Source organism: Typopeltis vanoorti, chromosome 3 (assembly GCF_054136105.1).
Source record: "Typopeltis vanoorti isolate ZY-2024b chromosome 3, IOZ_Tvanoo_1.0, whole genome shotgun sequence".
NCBI lineage: Eukaryota > Metazoa > Arthropoda > Arachnida > Uropygi > Thelyphonidae > Typopeltis > Typopeltis vanoorti.
In genome coordinates, this window is record NC_143551.1 from 46,171,966 (window position 1) to 46,191,185 (window position 19,220).

Below are 19,220 nucleotides of genomic sequence, written 5' to 3' on the forward strand. Positions count from 1 at the left end.
AATAGTTATGAGGATCGGCTGAGAGAATGTGGACTGCAGAGTTTGGTGGATAGAAGAAGGAGAGGTGATATGATTGAGACTTTTAAACTGTTGAGAGGTGGTTACAGGGTTGACACTGGGGAGTTCTTTCGCTTGGTTGAACAGCGGGAAGGAGTGATGACAAGAGGCCATCCCTGGAAGTTATGAAAGGAAACTGTGAGCAAGAGGGTAAGGAGTGGTTTCTTTGTGTGGAGGGTGGTTGAGCCATGGAATGCATTGCCTGATGGAGTGGTGGGAGCGAGAATGGTCAGTGAGTTTAAAGAGTGGTATGATAGACTTTGTGTTTCTCAGGGGGGACCTCCCCTCGATGAGCCTTTTGACTCCTTGGAGGCTTGAATAATAATAATAATAATAATAATAATAATAAACTGAGTGGGTATTAATGATTATTTCAGAAAACTGTTCCCCCCCCCCACGATGTGGAACTTCAAAAAAGCAGTAGAATAAGTTTTGACATCATATTGAGGTTTAAGTGAGCAGGAATTTTATAAACTTAATGTTCAAACAGTGTGCTTAAGGATCAAAGCTGGATAACTGGAAGAAGACTTGCATGTAGCCTTTTAAGGAATGCAGAGAACCACCAACCAGGGCTTCTGACTTAATGTGTAATCCTCACCTTCTTGTGGTGCACCCTGTTAGGTATTTACCCAGATACTGAATGAATGAAAATGGGTTGGCAATTTAGGATTTAGCTGACAAATTGTATATTATTGATTTAAACCACAACATACGATGGTATGCAACATGACAAAATTTTATGCTACCTGTGGTGTTATGCAGTTAAACAAGGTCCCCATTGTTTATGTCAGGAAACTCAGATAAACGGCACAAAGTCATCTATTAGAACAAATCACAACTCAATATCAGCAGAGTTTGAGATTAGTATTATCAATGTAAGAAACATTAATGAAAAGAAATGGAACTAGCAGAAGAATTGGATGAGTACCGGCTAGACATAATAGGTGTGACTGAAACACAGAAAACAAAAACAAGTGAGATCTTTCTAGGCAACAAATACAAAATGCAATATTCAGGCAATAACAATCAAGGGCAAGAGCGAATAGTTATAGTATTCAACACTAAATATGAGGATATTTTGTGTATTGATATTTAGCCTTCTTGACTGGCAGGAAATATCAAGTAGAGTGATGTGGGCAAATATCAGAATGGAGAACTAGACAATGATACTTATTTGTGCTTATGATCCCACTGATGTTTCTACTAAAGAAGAAATGGGGGAATTTTTTGATGCTTTAGAGAAGGCAGCTGAGACAATGAAAAAGGTCGTTGGTCCTTGTTGGAGATCTAAATAGCAGAGTAGGAAATGATTATAGACATAATACGGCATGGTGCAAATAAAACAGTACTGAACTTCAACACCCCCTTTAGTACACATGGTATGAGATACGCCATTCGACTGTATGCACATTAATAGAAGAGTATGTTTAGAGTCTATGCCATTACATTTAGCTGTAGCAGTGGTCTTGATGTTGGAAGAAAAGACATTTATTGTTGAGCATTATTTTCATTTATACCGAGTTGGTAGAGAAATGGTCCACGCCTGCAACATGTTTGTGAGCAGTTTGTTCATTGTTTCGGTAAGTGTGCCCCAGGCAATAGTGTCATTATTATCTTAATCGAGAGGTTCTGACATGCCAGGAGTGTTCTGCTGCAATGCAAAGGGCATTTCAGGGAGACCACAAACTGTTAACACAAATGAGAATCATGAACGTGTGCTGAAGCAAGTATTACAGTCTTCGAAATACAGTCAATGTCAAATAGCAATAAAACTTGATATACTGAGGTGGTCACTAAACTGGGTGCCTTTTCATACATCATTCAGGTGAGTGAGTGTTTAACAGTAGGTGGGAATACTGTGCATGTGTGCTAGCCAATGTCTATGAAGATCCGTCTATCCTCCATAATGTCTGGTTCATGGACAAAGTGCAATTCCATCTAAGTCATGTAAACAGACAAACCTACACATTTTTACGTTTCTCAAGATCTAAATTTGTCCAAGAGAAACTTCTTCACAGTGAGGTCACCACATGGTGTGCAGTTTCCAGCCATGCCATAATTGATCCCTACTTCATTGAAGAAGGTGGTGCAACCATGACCTTGAATAGCAAGTGCTACATTGAGAATATGTTGGTTCCCTTTACCCAGGATTTGCATAGAATGTGCCATGTAAAAAACATTCCATTTCATGCACAGATATTCCAACAAGAAGGAGCAACCTATCACACATCATGGGGAAGGGGTTCTAGAGCTTATTTATCGGAATGCATCCCCAGGAGGCTAATTTCAAGGTTCATAGAATTCCCATACCCTTCACGTTCTCCTGGTCTCACGTCACTCGATGCCTGTTTGGGATATGTTGAAGGAATGGGTATTCCACCATGACCTGCCTTCAAACCTTGATGATCTAAGGGATAAAATTACACAATATATCCAGCAGATGGTCCCAATCTTTGTTCTCCAAGATGACAGAGCCATCACATGCGCTACGAAACCTGTCTTGAAAGACAAGGTGCCCATTTTCAGCATGTAATCTACCATCAGTCTGTCGACTCCTTGGAGTTGCCCGGAACAATAATAATAATAATAATCATTAATGCTTTATTTGGCAAGATTCCACCAATAGATATGTGGATGTACATATCATCAGGTGTAAAGACATATATCTTTGTTAATAAACCCATTTACTCCATGAAATATATCGTTGTAGTTATGCAGTACTGTTTTTTTTTTTTTTTTTTTTCCCCACCATACTGTAGAAATGTTTTGGGAAAGTTTGGAGAAAAGAGCAAAGTTAATATTAATGGTAAATTTTTTCTGTTCGGGATTAATTATTACTAATACCTTGTTCCAACATAAAAATGCTCACAAATTCACATGGAGAGAGGATACAAGTAATAAGAAAATGTCATTGACTATGTTATAGTTCATACTGGTTTTCATGAGTATACAGAGGATTTCAGATTAGAAGCGATCACCATTTAGTGTTGAAGGATAAAATTGAATTTCATATTGAAAAGAAAGGTGTATAAAAAGTTTTGAAATGAATCAAAGTTAGACAACTCTCAGTTGTGAAATGTAGAGTCAAATACACACACATTATTCAAGAAAAACTGAAAGAGTTTGAAAAGAAGAACCAAACCTTGGAGATTCACTGGCAAACCCTAAAGAAAACATTGATTGATTTAGCCATTAATTCAGCCTGAGTTTTTACTTCCTTAATTAGTAACCAATTTATTGATAAATAAATCTGTAGATTTATTTATCAATAAATTGGTTTATTAATTAATGTACAGATTTATTAGTAGAAAAAGTAATCTACAGATTTATTAATAAATAAATCTGTAGATTCATTTATTAATAAATTGGTTACTAATTAGGAAAAAAAGAATTTTTTAAAAATTATTTTGTATAGGCAGCACCCTCACTTAAAACTTCATGGGCCGCCATTGTTAAGGAAGTAAAAACCCAATAAATTGGTTTATTAATTAATGTACAGATTAATTAGTAGAAAAAGTAATCTACAGATTTATTAATAAATAAATCTGTAGATTCATTTATTAATAAATTGGTTACTAATTAGGAAAAAAGAATTTTTTTAAAATTATTTTGTGTAGGCAGCACCCCCACTTAAAACTTCACAGGCTGCCACTGTTCCTTAAGCACTTGTTCATTAGATTTTTTGTCTGCCATTTTATTTTTTGCATTTGTCTCCAACATCACATTTCAAATGCATCCAGGCTTCTAATACTGCCTGTTCCCATTGTCCATGTTTCACTGCCATAAAGTGCATACATAAGTTTTTAGAAGTTTTTTTCCTTAGCTGTAGACTTAAGTTTCCTTTTATTTCCTTTTCCATTTTATTGAATTGGTTTTCTGTTGTGCTTATCTTTAGGTCTTCTTTCAATCTCATTTCCTCATTTATTGCACTCTCTAGGTATTTGTAATTCTTGACTTGTTTTATCTCTTTCCCATTTAATTTAATTTTCCTTTTTTTTTTTAATTTTTTTTTTTTTCAAATTGATCTTTGGTTTCTTCAACATTTATTTTCATGTGGTATTTATTAAATATTTCATTTGTTGTTTTGATTAAATTTTTCAGTCTTCTGCTTTTTGCTATGAATGCAATGTTGTCTGCAAATCTGAGGCAAAATATTTCCACTCTGTCAATCTTTATGTCACTGCTTGTTTTTTCTTTAACTTCACTGATGGCATTTTCAATATTATTATTCTTCTTATTATTATTATTAGGAGAGACCTCCAGGGAGTTGGAGATTCATCGAGGGAGGCCACATATGAGTACTGCATGCACCAGTTATCATACTTATTCTTGAATTCATTCACACTGCTTACACCCATAACATCCAATGGCAATCCATTCCAATCACGCACCACCCTATGAGAGAGAAAAATCTAGTCCTCATCCCTTCTTAGCGACATTCATTCTCAGCTTCCAAGGATGCCCTCTTGTCCTTCCCCCACCCTCCATAAATTGAAAAATTCCATCGATTGAAATCCTGTATGAACCCTTTCAGAAGTTTGTAAGTCTCAAACATATCAGCCCTCTTTCTCCTGTTTGCTAGTGTCTGCAGTCTACAAATTCTCAATCTGTCTTCATAATCAGTATTCCATAATCCAGATATCATTTTTAACACTCTCCAATATACAGTATCAGGATCACAACAGAAATCAGGAGACCAGACCTGTGCACAATAGTCCAAGTGAGGTCTTATCAAGGCCTTTTGTAAAAATGACATCCTTATCTTTATTATGAAAATTTGTTTCAGCGTTGCCATTATCATTTGAGTTGTATTTGCGATCTTTGCTACATGGCTCCTGAACTTTCAACTTCCTACCTACTAACACTCCAAGATCCCTAGTCATATCAGTTTCTTCAAGCATAATCCCACCAATATAATATGACATTGGATATATAATCATGCCAGAGTAAATGACTTTTCATTTACTCACATTGAACTGACATCCATTTTCCCATGCCACAATGCCAGCCTGTTCAAATCATTCTGCAAGTACTGCATATCAGCAGCATTCCTGATTTTGAAAGTTTATTTTTCACTAGGTTAGACTATAATAAATTTAGTTTAATCCTTTATCCCAGTGAGAGCAAACAAAGTTTGCACCTGAAAATATCTTCAGGACTGAATATAGTGTTGTACTATCTTACCTGGGTAAATAGTGCAATGCCAGGGCAACTCGTAGCAAAGGTGGAGCAAGCTACCAGTTGCCCTGGTGTTGCACTACTTCAGGCGCAAACTTTGTTTGCTCTCACTGTGATAAAGGAAACTAAATTTATTATAGTCTAACCTAGTGAAAAATAAACTTTCAACATCTTTCTCTAAATCCAGAGTAATTTAATAAAAAAAAAGGTGGTAAACCTTTTGGCAACTCCTATAGGTAAAGATGACCTTGCTATTGCTTCTGCTTGGTATCTCCAACTCTGGGCCTGGCTCCCACTGAAGAGACCTCAATAAAGGTCGAAACTAGTCTGGGTAGTGGCCAATCCCTTAATGCATAACAGTATATGTATCCACAAGGAGACGTGTTTTGCATTATGGGAGATACTGGGATTGGCGTGTTGGTTGCTTGCTCCACCTTTGCTATGAGTTGCCCTGGTGTTGCACTACTTACCCAGGTAAGATAGTACAACACTATATTCAGTCCTGAAGATATTTTCAGGCGCAAACTTTGTTTGCTCTCACTGGGATAAAGGATTAAACTAAATTTATTATAGCATTCCTGATTATCCTACCTATCTTTGCATCATCAGCAAATAGCTGTATGTCGCTTGTCAAATCCTTCCCAATATCATTAATGTATAGATTGAATAACAGTGAACCAACCACTGGTTAACTTAAATCTTGCTGACTCACATCCCCCATATACCACTTTTTGATATCTATCAGTCAGCCATCCTCTTATCTATGCTAGTATTCTATAATTCAAACCCATATTCTCCAATTTATGCAACAGTCTACCATGTTGTATTCTGTCAAAAGCCTTAGCAAAATACAAATGTATCATGGTGTATCCATTCCCCTTGTCTAGTTCAATCGTAATATTGTTATAGAATGTGAGCAAGTTGCTAAAACATGACCTTCCCTTAGTAAACCAATGTTGTTCATTCCAAAATAGAGATTCACTATCAACTCATTTCTGAATGCGAGCCCTAACCAATTTTTTCAAAATCTTCACCACCACTCCTGAGATGCTAATTGGTTGATAGTTGGATACATCTGTCTTTGGACCACTTTTGTGCAATGGAATTACCATACATTCTTTCCATTCCTGTGGAATCTTCTCCGTTCCGAGACTCATAAATAGCCTGGTCAAAGGAATAGACAGTTCAGCTGAACACTCTTTTAGCACACATGCTGATATCCCATCAGTCCCTATTGCTGAATTCTTATTCAGTTTGTGCAACAGCTCTAATACCTCATCTTGATACACCTGAGTTTCTTCATCCAGTGAAGAGGTAGTAGTAGTGAGCTCAACGTCACGTACACCAGGTTGATAGCTTTTAACAAAATGGGCACTCAATCGAACAACCTCTTATGCATCTATAACCCTCATGCCATCTGCATTTAGAAGAGTTATTCTTTCATATTCATTCTTTCTTTTACTTGCAGTATATCGATAGAATTCTTGTGGGTTGTCTTTAGCATGCAGAGCCAGTTTCTTTTCATACTCAGACTTTGCTTTCCATATAGCAGTTGTGATTATTCTAGTCTGCTGCTTATAATTTTCATAAAAGGACATCATCCTTATGCACGTGGTATTCCTTCCATATCATCCTTTTCTTATGAATCTCTTGCTTAATAAGATTACACATCCATTTGACCCTATTTATTCTTTGAACTCTTGGGACACTCACTGATATCGTATTGTTTAAATGCTTCCCATGCACTGTCATTATTCTTCCCATCCAGCAACCAATCCCATTCCACTGAACTCAGTTGGTCATAATTTCCTGCTCTGTACTTCAACATGTAACCTTTTCTGAATGGAATATTCATAAACTTAGTCACTTCCCAAGTGAGTACTGCATGATCACTGTCACCAACAGAGGCAGAATAGTTACATCTTTATATGATACTCCCTATGACACTATAATCAAATCTAACACTCTTTGACCTCGAGTTCCTTCTGTCACATGCTGCTTGAGGAAGTTGTCCCAACAGCTCAATAAATGCATTTTCATTCTTCTCATGAGATTCTACTGCTACCCAATCAATATTTGAATAATTAAAGTCTCCCATTATGGTTACTCTTTTCACGCTCACCTTGTCTATTTGGTGATGCATTTCTTCATCACTTGCAACTGATCTTGTTAGATTACACCTCACACCAGATGGCTTCAAACTCACTGCCACATGAAATACTGTTAATAGTAGTACTATAATAATAGGTCTCAACCTCTAACTGGATTCAAATCATCCAATATCATTAGCAGCATGCCCCCTTTTCTCTTATCATATCCTCTCCTCTCTATTCTTCCTAAAAATAGTATACCCTTTACACTCGATACCAGTTAGTATGTCTGATTCTGATAGCCAAGTCTCACTAATGCCTGCAATCTGAGGGCTCTATTCTTCTCTAGTGCTTTATACAGACATTTTTAGCACTTGATGAGTCTGAACTGGACGAACATAAATTCAAAATCCTTCTCTCCTCGTCAACATTTCCATGACAAAGCGAATTCCCATTATTAACACAGTTATACAACATTGTCGTTCTTACACTCACATTCTCACCATTCTTCCCTTTATAATTTACTTTCCCTGACTCTCTGCATTAGATCTCATACTGGTTATTAGTTTTTCTAGATTCCTGATACTAAACATATTCAGGTGTAAGCCATCCCTCTTATACAAATCCAATCTTTCCTCAAAGCTCCAAAAGTTTGAGGGAAGATTTTCCATTCCTTCTACACAGCAACCTACGCATTGAATCGTTTGCCATCATAGCTCTTCTTCTTAATTCACTTTTATTATATCAAGGTAAAATATTGATGATTTTCACTTACTTGCTTTTCACTCTCATCTCTTCCAGGAAACCATTTCATGTGCTCTCATATTGAACTTATCACTAGTTAAGTCGTTAGTACCTACTACAATTACGATTTCATTTACTTTTCTGTTTTTGAATTGCTTCCTTTATATTCTTAATTTTTGGTCCAGGAAAACTCAAAGTTATATCTCGCTCATCAACAGCATGTTTTATTATTGATTTTTATTATTATTTTGCTGCTTAATTTTCATTTTCTCCCTATGCTCATTTAAATGCCTCTCGACTTTTTGTAATTCCTGCATCATTTCTCTGATGGTCTACTTCAATTTTGCTATTTTGGAGGTTAATTCATTTTCATTAACCTCCTCCACAACTCCAATAACTTCATTAGCAGGGTTAGTCTTCTTGTTCTTACCTGCGATGCCTTGTTTTTAGCATTACTTTTCTTGTGTGTTTTTGGTGCCTCTTTAAACTTATACGTATTGTTAAAATATCTTATTAGAAATATGTTATAAAATACTAAATACACTAAAATCTACACTAATATGCTATACTTTCTTTTAAAGTTACACGGTCATCAGCATTCATATTTATAAATTTAGGGACACAAAAACACACATGTTGAACAGATTATTTTATTAATTACTAATAAAATAAAACTTGACGTTTCAACCCCTGTATCGAGGTCATCATCGGAAGGATACAAGTGTATAAGGAACCAAGCTACATGCTCTATCCCTGTATACTGGTAAACTAAATCTGCGTAGTTAATTAATCCTTTTCCCTAGCCTGACCTCTAGTGATAAAAAATAAAAAAATAAAATAAAAAATACACAACATTTCATTAATAAAATCTTGCTCCTACAGAACATGTTTCCACATGACCCTCTCATGACCCTCTTTGCCCACGTACTCTGCTCCAGATATTTCGTGTGGCAAAACAATTTTTACCTTCAAAAAGAAGGTACAGCCATGGGCTCACCGCTTTTCTTTTAGGCTTTAGACACGCATGTCTAAAGCCTAAAATTTGGCTCAGATACGTCAACGATATTTTCACCATTTGGCTCCACGGCCGCAAAGCTCTAAATATATTCCTTAGCCACCTAAACAAACAACATAAAACAAACGTATCCAATTCACCATTGAAGTTTACCGGTATACAGGGCTAGAGCATGTAGCTTGGTTCCTTATACACTTCTTTCCTTCCGATGATGACCTCGATACAGGGGTTGAAACGTCAAGCTTTATTTTATTAGTAATTAATAAAATAATCTGTTCAACACGTGTGTTTTTGTGTCCCTAAATTTATAAATATGAAGACTAATATGCTATAAATCACTAATTTTCTAAGGAATAAACACAAAAAACAGAACACACTGTTTTGGAAGTAGGCTGATGTTTAATATATATGCTGAAAAGCAAGGGTGATAATATGCACCCTTGTCTTACATATATCTGTTTGATTACTCTTCTGTCCTTATAGTCAATACACTTTTCTTCATATATTCCACATCATCTTCCAATTAACTTTGACAAATGCTTTTTCTAAATCCATGAAGCATATATATGATTTTTGTTTTACCTCCATTCTTTTTTTGATTATAGTTCTCAGACTTAGCGCCTCTGTAGCGCAATTGGAAGAACAACGGTACATTGCACCCTTTGATCGGAATAGGCCTAAGTTCGATTCTCGTCGCAACGAAAGGAATCTTTATCTGGACGATTTCAATCAAAGGTGAGTTAGCTGATCTCATACGGAGGTAGCAGGGATTTTTCTCCTGGAAACTCTTGTTTTTCATCCCGCATACAGACAAATTGGCCCTTCAGAACACACACAATTTACAGACAAAAAATACAAGTTGTGGTAGTGGTAGAGGTGAGCAGTAGATGGCGTTGATGGAGATGATTCGTAGTAGAGGTTCGGTGTAGTGGTTGAGACAGTTGTAGGTGTCCTCCTGTGATGAGTCTTCGGACTCCTTGGAGGTGTCACGAATAATAATAATAAGAATATTGCTTCTCTTGTTTCTTTTCCTTTCCTGAATCCATATTGGTCTTCCTCTAGTTGTGAATCTATTATTTTATATATTTGGTTTTGTATTATTTTTAATAGAATTTTGCTAATGTGTGTAATTAGAGCTATTGTTCTGTGTTGATTACATTGGAGAGTGTTTTGCTTTCTTGGGGATTGGTATTATCAGGGATTTTGTGAAGTCTTCTGGGAGATATCCATTTTTAATATATTTTAGCCATTAGTTCAAATATATCATTTTTTTTTTGTTTCCTCATCCAGATTTTGAAGATCTTCACTTGGGATTTTATCAATTCCTGGGCTTTTCTTCTGGTTTAAGTCTTTAAGTGCTTTTTCAAACTCTTCTTTTATTATTGATGGTCTACTATTGTCTTCATCTTCTGTGTCATTTTCTTTTTCCTGTTCTTCTCTTTGATACAGGTGTTCAAGATTTTTTACCAATCTTGTAATATTTCTTCAGAATAAATAATTAGTTTACCATTCTCATCTATTAAGGCATTATTATGTCTTATTATATCTTATGTGGCCTTTTTCAGTTTGTTGCTCATTTTTGTCATTTGGTTATAAGTTGTTTCTAGATTTCCTTTATTAAACAGTCTTCTTAAATTCTTCATGGAGGTATTCTTCTTTTGCTTGCTTACATTTTCTTGTTATTAGATTTATTAATTTCCTATATTTTTCTTTATGTTCTACTTCTTATTTTTCTGCATTCTTGTATTGCCTTCTTTCCTCCATTAAATATAAAATTTCTTTAGTATTCCATGGTTTTCTTATATCTTGTTCTTCTTTTCCTTTTGTCAGCTATAAGTCAGCAGTTAGAATTGAAGGAAGTACAAGAAGATGGTTTAATATTGAATCAGGTGTGTGACAAGGGTGCATATAATGTCATCTTATTCATTATCTATATGGATCACATTATGAAGGAAAGTAGTATTAAATCTGATATCAAAATTGGCAATGTTAATCTTAGCTCTTTACTTTATGCAGATGATGTTATATATTTCTGAATAAATCCAATACGAATCCGAAGATTCCCTGACTAAATTGAATAACTGTTGTAATAAATTTGGTATGGAAATCAGCAATAAAAAAGCAAAAACAATGAAAATAGGTAGAAACATTGAAGACATCAACTGTATCCTGAATGCTGAACCTATAGAGCAAGTAAAACATTTCACAATTTTTAGTGAAGATGGTAAATTAAATATGGAAATAGATAACAGAATTAATAAAGCTGGGATAGTAGGAAATCAGCTGACTAAATTTATATGGAATAAGAAAGAAATTAGTCAAAACATTAAATTAGCTATATACAAGACAGTGTTCAGATTGCTGGGTTAGAAATAAAATACTTGATCAAAGACTGGAAATTTCAGATATGAGAGTTCTTAGAAAGATTAATGAAGTGAACAGATGGCTCAACAGCAGTATCACAGTTAAAATGAGGATATTAGGAAGGAACTTGCCATTGTTATCATTTAGGAATGTGTTAGTAGAGCTAATCTCAGGTGGTATGGTCACTTAAACAGAATGGGAGAAGAAAGAAGATTAGCAAAATATGTTCTTCTTTGCCAGGTTGGCAGGAAAAAGACCCAGAGGAAGACCAAGATGTATGTGGATTGATACAGTAAAAAATGCCTTAAAAGATATTAATATAAGATCAGATAATATTGGAGTCTTGACAGATGATCAATTAATATGAAGGAAAATTGTTGATCAGAAGTTAGTAATGTGTAACTTTTTTCATGTAGTACTATCATAATTATCCTGTACACCTGTTGAGGATACATATCAAGAATTTGATGATGATGATGATAATGTTCAAACATTCTTATCTGTTTGAATATTCTGAAATGTTTTATTTCAGAATATTCTGAAATGAAATATTCAGATGAAACTGATGAATGTTAGGCAGTTGATAATAATAGGTTACTTTATTATTATTATTATTATTATTATTATTATGGTCCTTCAAGGGAGTTCAGGGACTAATCTTTTAATCACTCATGCCTAAAAATACCTACCGTATCTCTGCTTGAATTCATCCACCAAATATAAACTCACAACTCCTAATGGCAGTCCATTCCAGACACTTGCTACCTGCCATGAGAAAATTCTGTGCTTCACATACTTCTTAACTGCATCATTAGTCAGCTCGAAGAGATGATCGAGTTTTATCCCCACTTGTCATCAAGTGCAAAATCTCACTTATGTATCTATACTGTAAGATTCCTAATAAATCTCTATATCAACGTCATATCTCCTCTTCTCCATTTATTGCTCAGACTTTGAAGACAACATATCTGCATGGAATTGTAGGAAGTCCTAGTCTGTACGTCAAAACAAAGAACCACCTTTGTCATTCAAAATCAACAGCATTATTATCCAGCTCTGCGTTCTGATTAATTGCTATCCCTTAGTAATTCATCACATTCTCTTTCCCACAACTGAAATCAACTATACTAATAAAATTCAGTAAAAATTTAATTTTCTTTCCTTGTCTTTCCCCTTCCAGTGTCCCTGTAGCTGAAATCTCCTCCATAATAAATTGAAATATTGTAGGAGTGGTTATGGGCCCAAAGGACCCAAACCACTCCTACTGGCTAACCCTTTCAATTTTATGATCTGAGGAACTATATTCTCTAGGGTACATGCACATACATTTATTTCCCCGCATTTCTCCCCTCTCCCCCAGTCTCTCATTTCCCTGGCCCTGTACTTTAACTCTCACTAAACAGTACTTTCTCCAGATGCCAATCAAGTGCAGTCTGTCATAAGTCCTTCCATCCAACAAATTCATTCCACAGATCCACCAACTTCATGCCATCCCTCCTATACAACCTACACCTTGACACTGAAATCATGGTCCTTCTTCAGTATACTCAGTCTTTACTCTCTGACTTATCTTTTTTTTCTTGCACAGCAACTGTTTATATTTTCTCACATACATGGGAGTTCATTCATACCTGTCATAATAATGATCTCGTTCACTTTCTCTCTCTCTGTATTCCAAACCACCTTAATCTTTGCACAAAACACAATTCTGCCACACTCTCATCAGGCATTCCTCTTGTCATAGAATCACATATAAAACTCTCTCTTTATTCTTCTTTTCTTGCTGTTCCATACTCTGCTTTCTCTTTCTTCACACCTCTTTCTTTTGATTCTTTGCCTTATCTTTCCAGACATGTCTTCAGTTAGATGAACTAAACTTAAACTAAATAATAAATTTATTATTTCACAGGTAAGTATTATTGAATTAAAGAAGTGTAATGTTGCTTTGATATCTTAAAATGAAAAAAAGGAAATAAAAAAAAATTAATGTTTACTGTATATAAAATGTACTAATATTATAATTTTTCAGTTTTAATATTAGTACATTTTAATACCACTATCTAAAATCATTCTAAATTGTTAGCACAAGCTGAGTAACACTATCTGAAATCATTCTAAATAATTAAAAACTATGTAATAAAATCTGTATTAAGTTTATTTTATTAATTATCAGGTTTACGTTCCAATTCAAGTTATTAATATTTTTTCTTTTTCAGATATGGTTCTTGCTGGGCAAACTGTTTGCTATGGTGGATTTTAGTGTCTTCAGAAATGTGTACTATGCTTTATTTTGTGTCTCAAATTTTCTTTTCTACACCTGTGTAGATGTTTTTTATGTTTACATTCCTGACTATGCCGTAATCCACAAAATAGACATAGAAACTGCTGCATTTCTTATATCTATTCTTGGAATTCTGAATACATTTGGCATGGTAACAATCTTCTATTTTTGTTAATATGCATTACAGAGTTTAAATGAATATATTTTTTCTTTCAATCTATGTTACAGTCATCTCTCACTATAGAAAGCACCATTATAATAAACTAATTAAAATTCCTGACTAAAGTCCAATAGTCATATTTCCATTTGGAAATTTGTTATAGCATACTATCTTATCTATTATAACAAATTATTTCATTATTCAAGAGTTTCCTATAGTGAAAGTCAGCTATATAAACATTATGTGAAAAGAGCAGTAATATTGAATGACATAATAGCTAGAATGTGTGACAAGAGAGGACTGGAATATGTAGATGCTTGGAGTACGTTTGAGGACAGAGAGGAATTGTATGCGAGAGACCGCTTACATTTGAATAAGGAAGGACGTAGGCATCTGGAGAGATTGCTGATCTGAACAAGTCAGTGTGTCTCAGGGAGGATGGTAGCAGGGGTGGCCTCTTGTGGGATTGGTACTTGGGAGAAGGGGGACGACATCAGGTAACACTGAGCCCAGTGGAGCTAGAGGGGATAATGCTGGGTATAGAAACAACGGCATTTATATGCTTTATACTAATGCCAGGAGTATCCGGAATAAGGGAGAGGAATTGTTGGTGCAGATAGCATCAGCCTGGCCAAAAATTATTGGGATCACTGAGATGTAGTTGACAGAAGAGGATATAATAACAAGAATAGAAGTTGCTGGGTACAGCATTTTTTGGCAGGATAGGAAGGGAAAGCGTGGCGGTGGTGGATTACTGCTTATGACGACCTATCATAAGCAGTACTCATTAGTGTCACTGCCTTCCAAAGTCTCCACCTCCTCTAAGAGTGGAGACTTTGGAAGGCAGTGACACTAATGATTCTGAAAGCATATGGTGTTAGGTAGAGGTGGGCAAGACAGGATATTTAGTGGGGTGTTGCTACATACCCAGAAGCACAGAGGGTGGGGACCAGGAAATGTTTAGACAGTTGAGTTTGGCAAGTGCAAGAAGAATGATTGTTATGGGAGATTTTAACTACAGTAGTATAAATTGGGGAGAGGAAGATGCATTTAGCAATAAGGGAATGGAATTTCTAGAATTCTTGAAGGACAAATGTCTTAGGCAACATGTAATAGAGGAAACAAGAGGTTCAAGAGTTTTGGATTTGGTTATAGCATCAGAAGAGTTGATAATAACTGAGATGACATCTCTCCCACCAGTTGGAGAGCGTGACCATATGGTTTTGACTTGAAAAATGAATAAACATGTAGGAGTATCAAAGAGATGGGAATGCATGTGGAATTATAAGGCAGGTGATTATAATAGTCTAAGACGTCAACTTGGGGAAGTTTCATGGAGGGAGGAATTGGAAGGCTGGGATATCATTAGTGCATGGGAAATTATGAAAGAATATTTGTTAGCAGCAATAGTAAGTTGTATACTACGAGTGAACAAGAGGACACAATTTGGAGTAAAGTGGATGACAAACAATATTAAACAGGAATCACATGCGAAAAAGAGGCTATGGAAGAGTTATAAGGATACAGGTGAAGAGAAGATGCATGAAGAGTTTAAGACACAGGCCAGAAGAGCGACTAGTATGGTAAGGAAGACAAAAGTGGAATATGAGAGGAGATTGGCTCTCAGATCCAAAGAAAATCCTAGGGAATTTTTTAGATATGTGGCCAGTAGGAGGAGAAATGACTGTGGAAGAATGATATTGTGGGATACAATATCATTCTTCCACATACAATGGGAATAGAGTGACTGATGCAGAGGACATAGTGGAATTGTTCAATGAACACTTTATTGGAGTATTTCATCCTGGAGGAGTCAGTTTTAATGCTAGAGGGATAGGGCAGGTTCGAGGTTTAGAGATATAGGAGGAGAATGTGTTTCAAATACTGACTACTGTGGATGTCAGTAAAGTTGTGAGACTGGATGGTATTTCACCACAAGTTTTGAGAGAATGTGTTAGGGAACTGGCAGTGCCTTTGACCTGGCTTTTTTGTGAAAGTCTTGCTGCAGGAAAGGTGCCCATGGAATGGAAGAAAGGTAAGATAGTACCATTGCTTAAGGGTGGTAGCAGACTGGAAGTGTCTAATTATAGGCCAGTTTGTGTGTCAAGTAGTTAGTAAGCTCTTAGAGAAAGTAGTGAAGGACCATATACAGCATTGGGCAGAGGGATAATGTTATCTGTGAGTGTCAACATCGATTTGTGAAGGGGCCCCTCTTGTTTTAGCAATATGCTAGCCTTTTATGATAAAGTTAGAAGAGCAGTAGAAGAGGGAAAGGCATATATTGCCGTTTTCTTAACGAAGGCATTTGACAGGGTGCCACATGATAAGCTGATATTTAAGTTACAGCACATGGGTCTGAATGTCAGATTGGTCAATTGGATTCAGGATTGGCTGTCCAATAGGTATCAGAGAGTTGTGTATGGTGGGGCAGTTTAAAGGAAGCAGAGGGTTATAAGTGGCATCCCACAAGGATCAGTACTGGTACCTATATTGTTTAACATTTATATCAATGACATTGTCAGTGGATTGCAAGGGGATATCCAGTTGTTTGCAGATGATGCGAAGCTGGGAAGGATTATTAGTAATAGTGCAGATGCGGCAGCCCTACAAGAGGATTTGAATAAGCTAGATAGATGGGCAAATGAATGGGGTGTCGGGTTAATGCAGCAAAATGTAAGGTCTTAAGGATTGGGAAACATCGATGGGACACTGCATACTCTATGGGACGAGTTATACTGGAAGAAGTAGCGGAGACAAGAGATCTGGGGATGATGATTGATAGAAACCTGAAATTTAGGGGACGTATTGCAAAGGTAGTGAAGGTAACACAGAGGATTGCTGAAATAATGAGAAGGACACTGATGTGCAGAAATAAAAGGTTTATTATTCTGTTGTCTCTGATCAGACCACACTTGGACTATTGTTCTCAGATTTGGCCCCCAGGATTTGAGGGTGATAAATTAACAGTGGAAAGGATACAAAGGCGAATAACAAAGATGGTTTCAAGACTGTACAATGATAGTTATGAGGATCGGCTGAGGGAATGTGGACTGCAGAGTTTGGTGGATAGAAGAAGGAGAGGTGATATGATTGAGACTTTTAAACTGTTGAGAGGTGGTTACAGGGTTGACACTGGGGAGTTCTTTCGCTTGGTTGAACAGCGAGAAGGAGTGATGACAAGAGGCCATCACTGAAAGTTATGAAAGGAAACCGTGAGCAAGATGGTGAGGAGTGGTTTCTTTGCATGGGGGTGGTTGAAACATGGAATACATTGCCTGATGGAGTGGTGAGAGCGAGAATGGTCAATGCATTTAAGGAGTGGTATGATAGACTTTGTGTTTCTTATGGAGGGGGGGAACCAACCCTCGATGAGTCTTGATAGACTTTGTGTTTCTTAGGAAGGACCTCCTATGATGAGTCTTTTGACTCCATGGAGGCCTGAATAATAATAATATTTTAAAACTTACTGTGATGTGATGTTCAGCCTCAGCCATTACTGTAATGTAAAATAATACATAGAAAATTCTTAACAAACTTGGAAAAATTTTACCTCTCTTTTTAATGGATTTTGCTCTGTGAATGTGTGCTTTAATTGTTCTAATCTAGTAATAGATGTAATGGGGAAACTTTATGGATATGAAATTGATTTTTTGATACCAATCTACATCAAGAAGGAAGATTACTTTACGTTCCAATATAATTTATATACTTGACTTAAATTGATTTCAAAATTGAGAGGGAGTGTATGTCATTCTAAGTACTAATTAATGGCTAAAGTCACTTACATCAAATTGTTTATTTGTAGAATTTTTCGGCTGTGTTTCATAGCCATTTTCATTACAGGAAGATAACCACAAAAAAAGAAAAAAGAGAGAACAACAATTAAATTGAAACTACATGATATTATATGTGCTATCAACTGCAGGGGAATAACACTGTCTGCATTAATAGATATTATGAAGTAAATTAAAATAAGAATAAAATATTTTTAATAGTACATACATATTTATATACTTCCAACATATTTATATTTTAAGTATAACTTACAGTATACAACAAAATTTATAATTTATTTGTTTCTTAATGCTTTCAGTAGCCATGGTATGCTTTAAAACTGTTAGTGTCATACTAGAACAATATTAACTTTAGTTAAAGTTTTCATTTAATTGTATCAATGTCTTTTTTTAAATCTTTTAAAGCAGGCATGGGCAACCTTTCCTAGTTCGGGGGCCAAATTATCATTCTGTCTCTGAGTCAAGGGCCAGGCCAAATTATTAAATATCATAAATTAATATTAAATGAATTAAAACAAGTTGCTACTTCATATTTCATTTATTTATAATATAATGCTTTGGTATAAAGCTGTACATAAATTTTATAATATAATGAACGACATAACAATTTAATGTGAAGATTGGCCTTGTACTTCAACTACGAGACTATCAATATTGATGTTAATATTACTTAAGGATAATCGCATAAAATTTTCGAGGTTTTTGTCAGTTATTCTTGTCTGAATTTTTGATTTATTGTATTTCATCCTCGGAAAAAACTGTTCACACATATATGTGCTACCAGAAAAGACAAATGACTTTTCTTGAAAAGGCATGTAAATTTGTATATTTTTCTTCCACTTGTTAAATTGTGATTTTAGCACTAAATCTGCCTGAAGCTCAATAAGTTCCATCTGTAAGTTTTCTGGCACATTATTTACATCAGCATCCATCGGACAAGCAAATATAGCGAATGTGGAGTCTTTGATTTTGAAGTCGGCAAACCTTGTAGCAAATTGCTCTATTAGTGCCTTCAGTTCATCTCCATAACAATTATAAGGGATATTTTTATGAGTTGCTAGAGTAGGAAAATGATAACAATTTTTAGCTTTTATCTGACTTTCCAACAATCTCAGTTTATTACAAAAAGCTTTGACATGTCCATGCAGTTCATGAACCAATTGTCCTTGTTTTTGCAATTTAAGATTCGGTTCGTTTAGGTATCCGGTGACATCTACAAGGAATGCTAAATCACACACCCACTCATCATCTTTTACTTGGGTTAATTGTATTTCCTTTTATGTCCATAAAATCTGCAATGTCTTGTCTCAGATCATAAAATTGTTTTAACATTTTACCTTTATTCAACCACCTCACTTCACAAAATAAGACAGATCTTCATAATCCGAAAATAGGTCTGCCAAATACTCCTTAAATTGGCAGTGATTAAGTGCACGTGACTTAATAAAGTTAATACTGGCTGCTTCAACTTCCATAACATTTGTGAATCTAATCGATTTTGCACACAGAGTTTGTTGATGGATAATGCAGTGAAAAT

At 35.5% G+C, this 19,220-nt stretch overlaps 1 protein-coding gene across 1 annotated transcript in view; it reads left to right on the forward strand.

Annotated features, from left to right (window-relative positions):
• Positions 1 to 19,220, forward strand: part of LOC150108096 (monocarboxylate transporter 9-like) — a 92,839-nt gene that overhangs the window by 33,565 nt on the left and 40,054 nt on the right. The window contains exon 4 of the mRNA XM_090390599.1: positions 13,665 to 13,880. Within this exon, the coding sequence (XP_090246725.1) occupies positions 13,665 to 13,880 (216 nt within the window). The remainder of the gene's footprint in view (positions 1 to 13,664; positions 13,881 to 19,220) is intronic.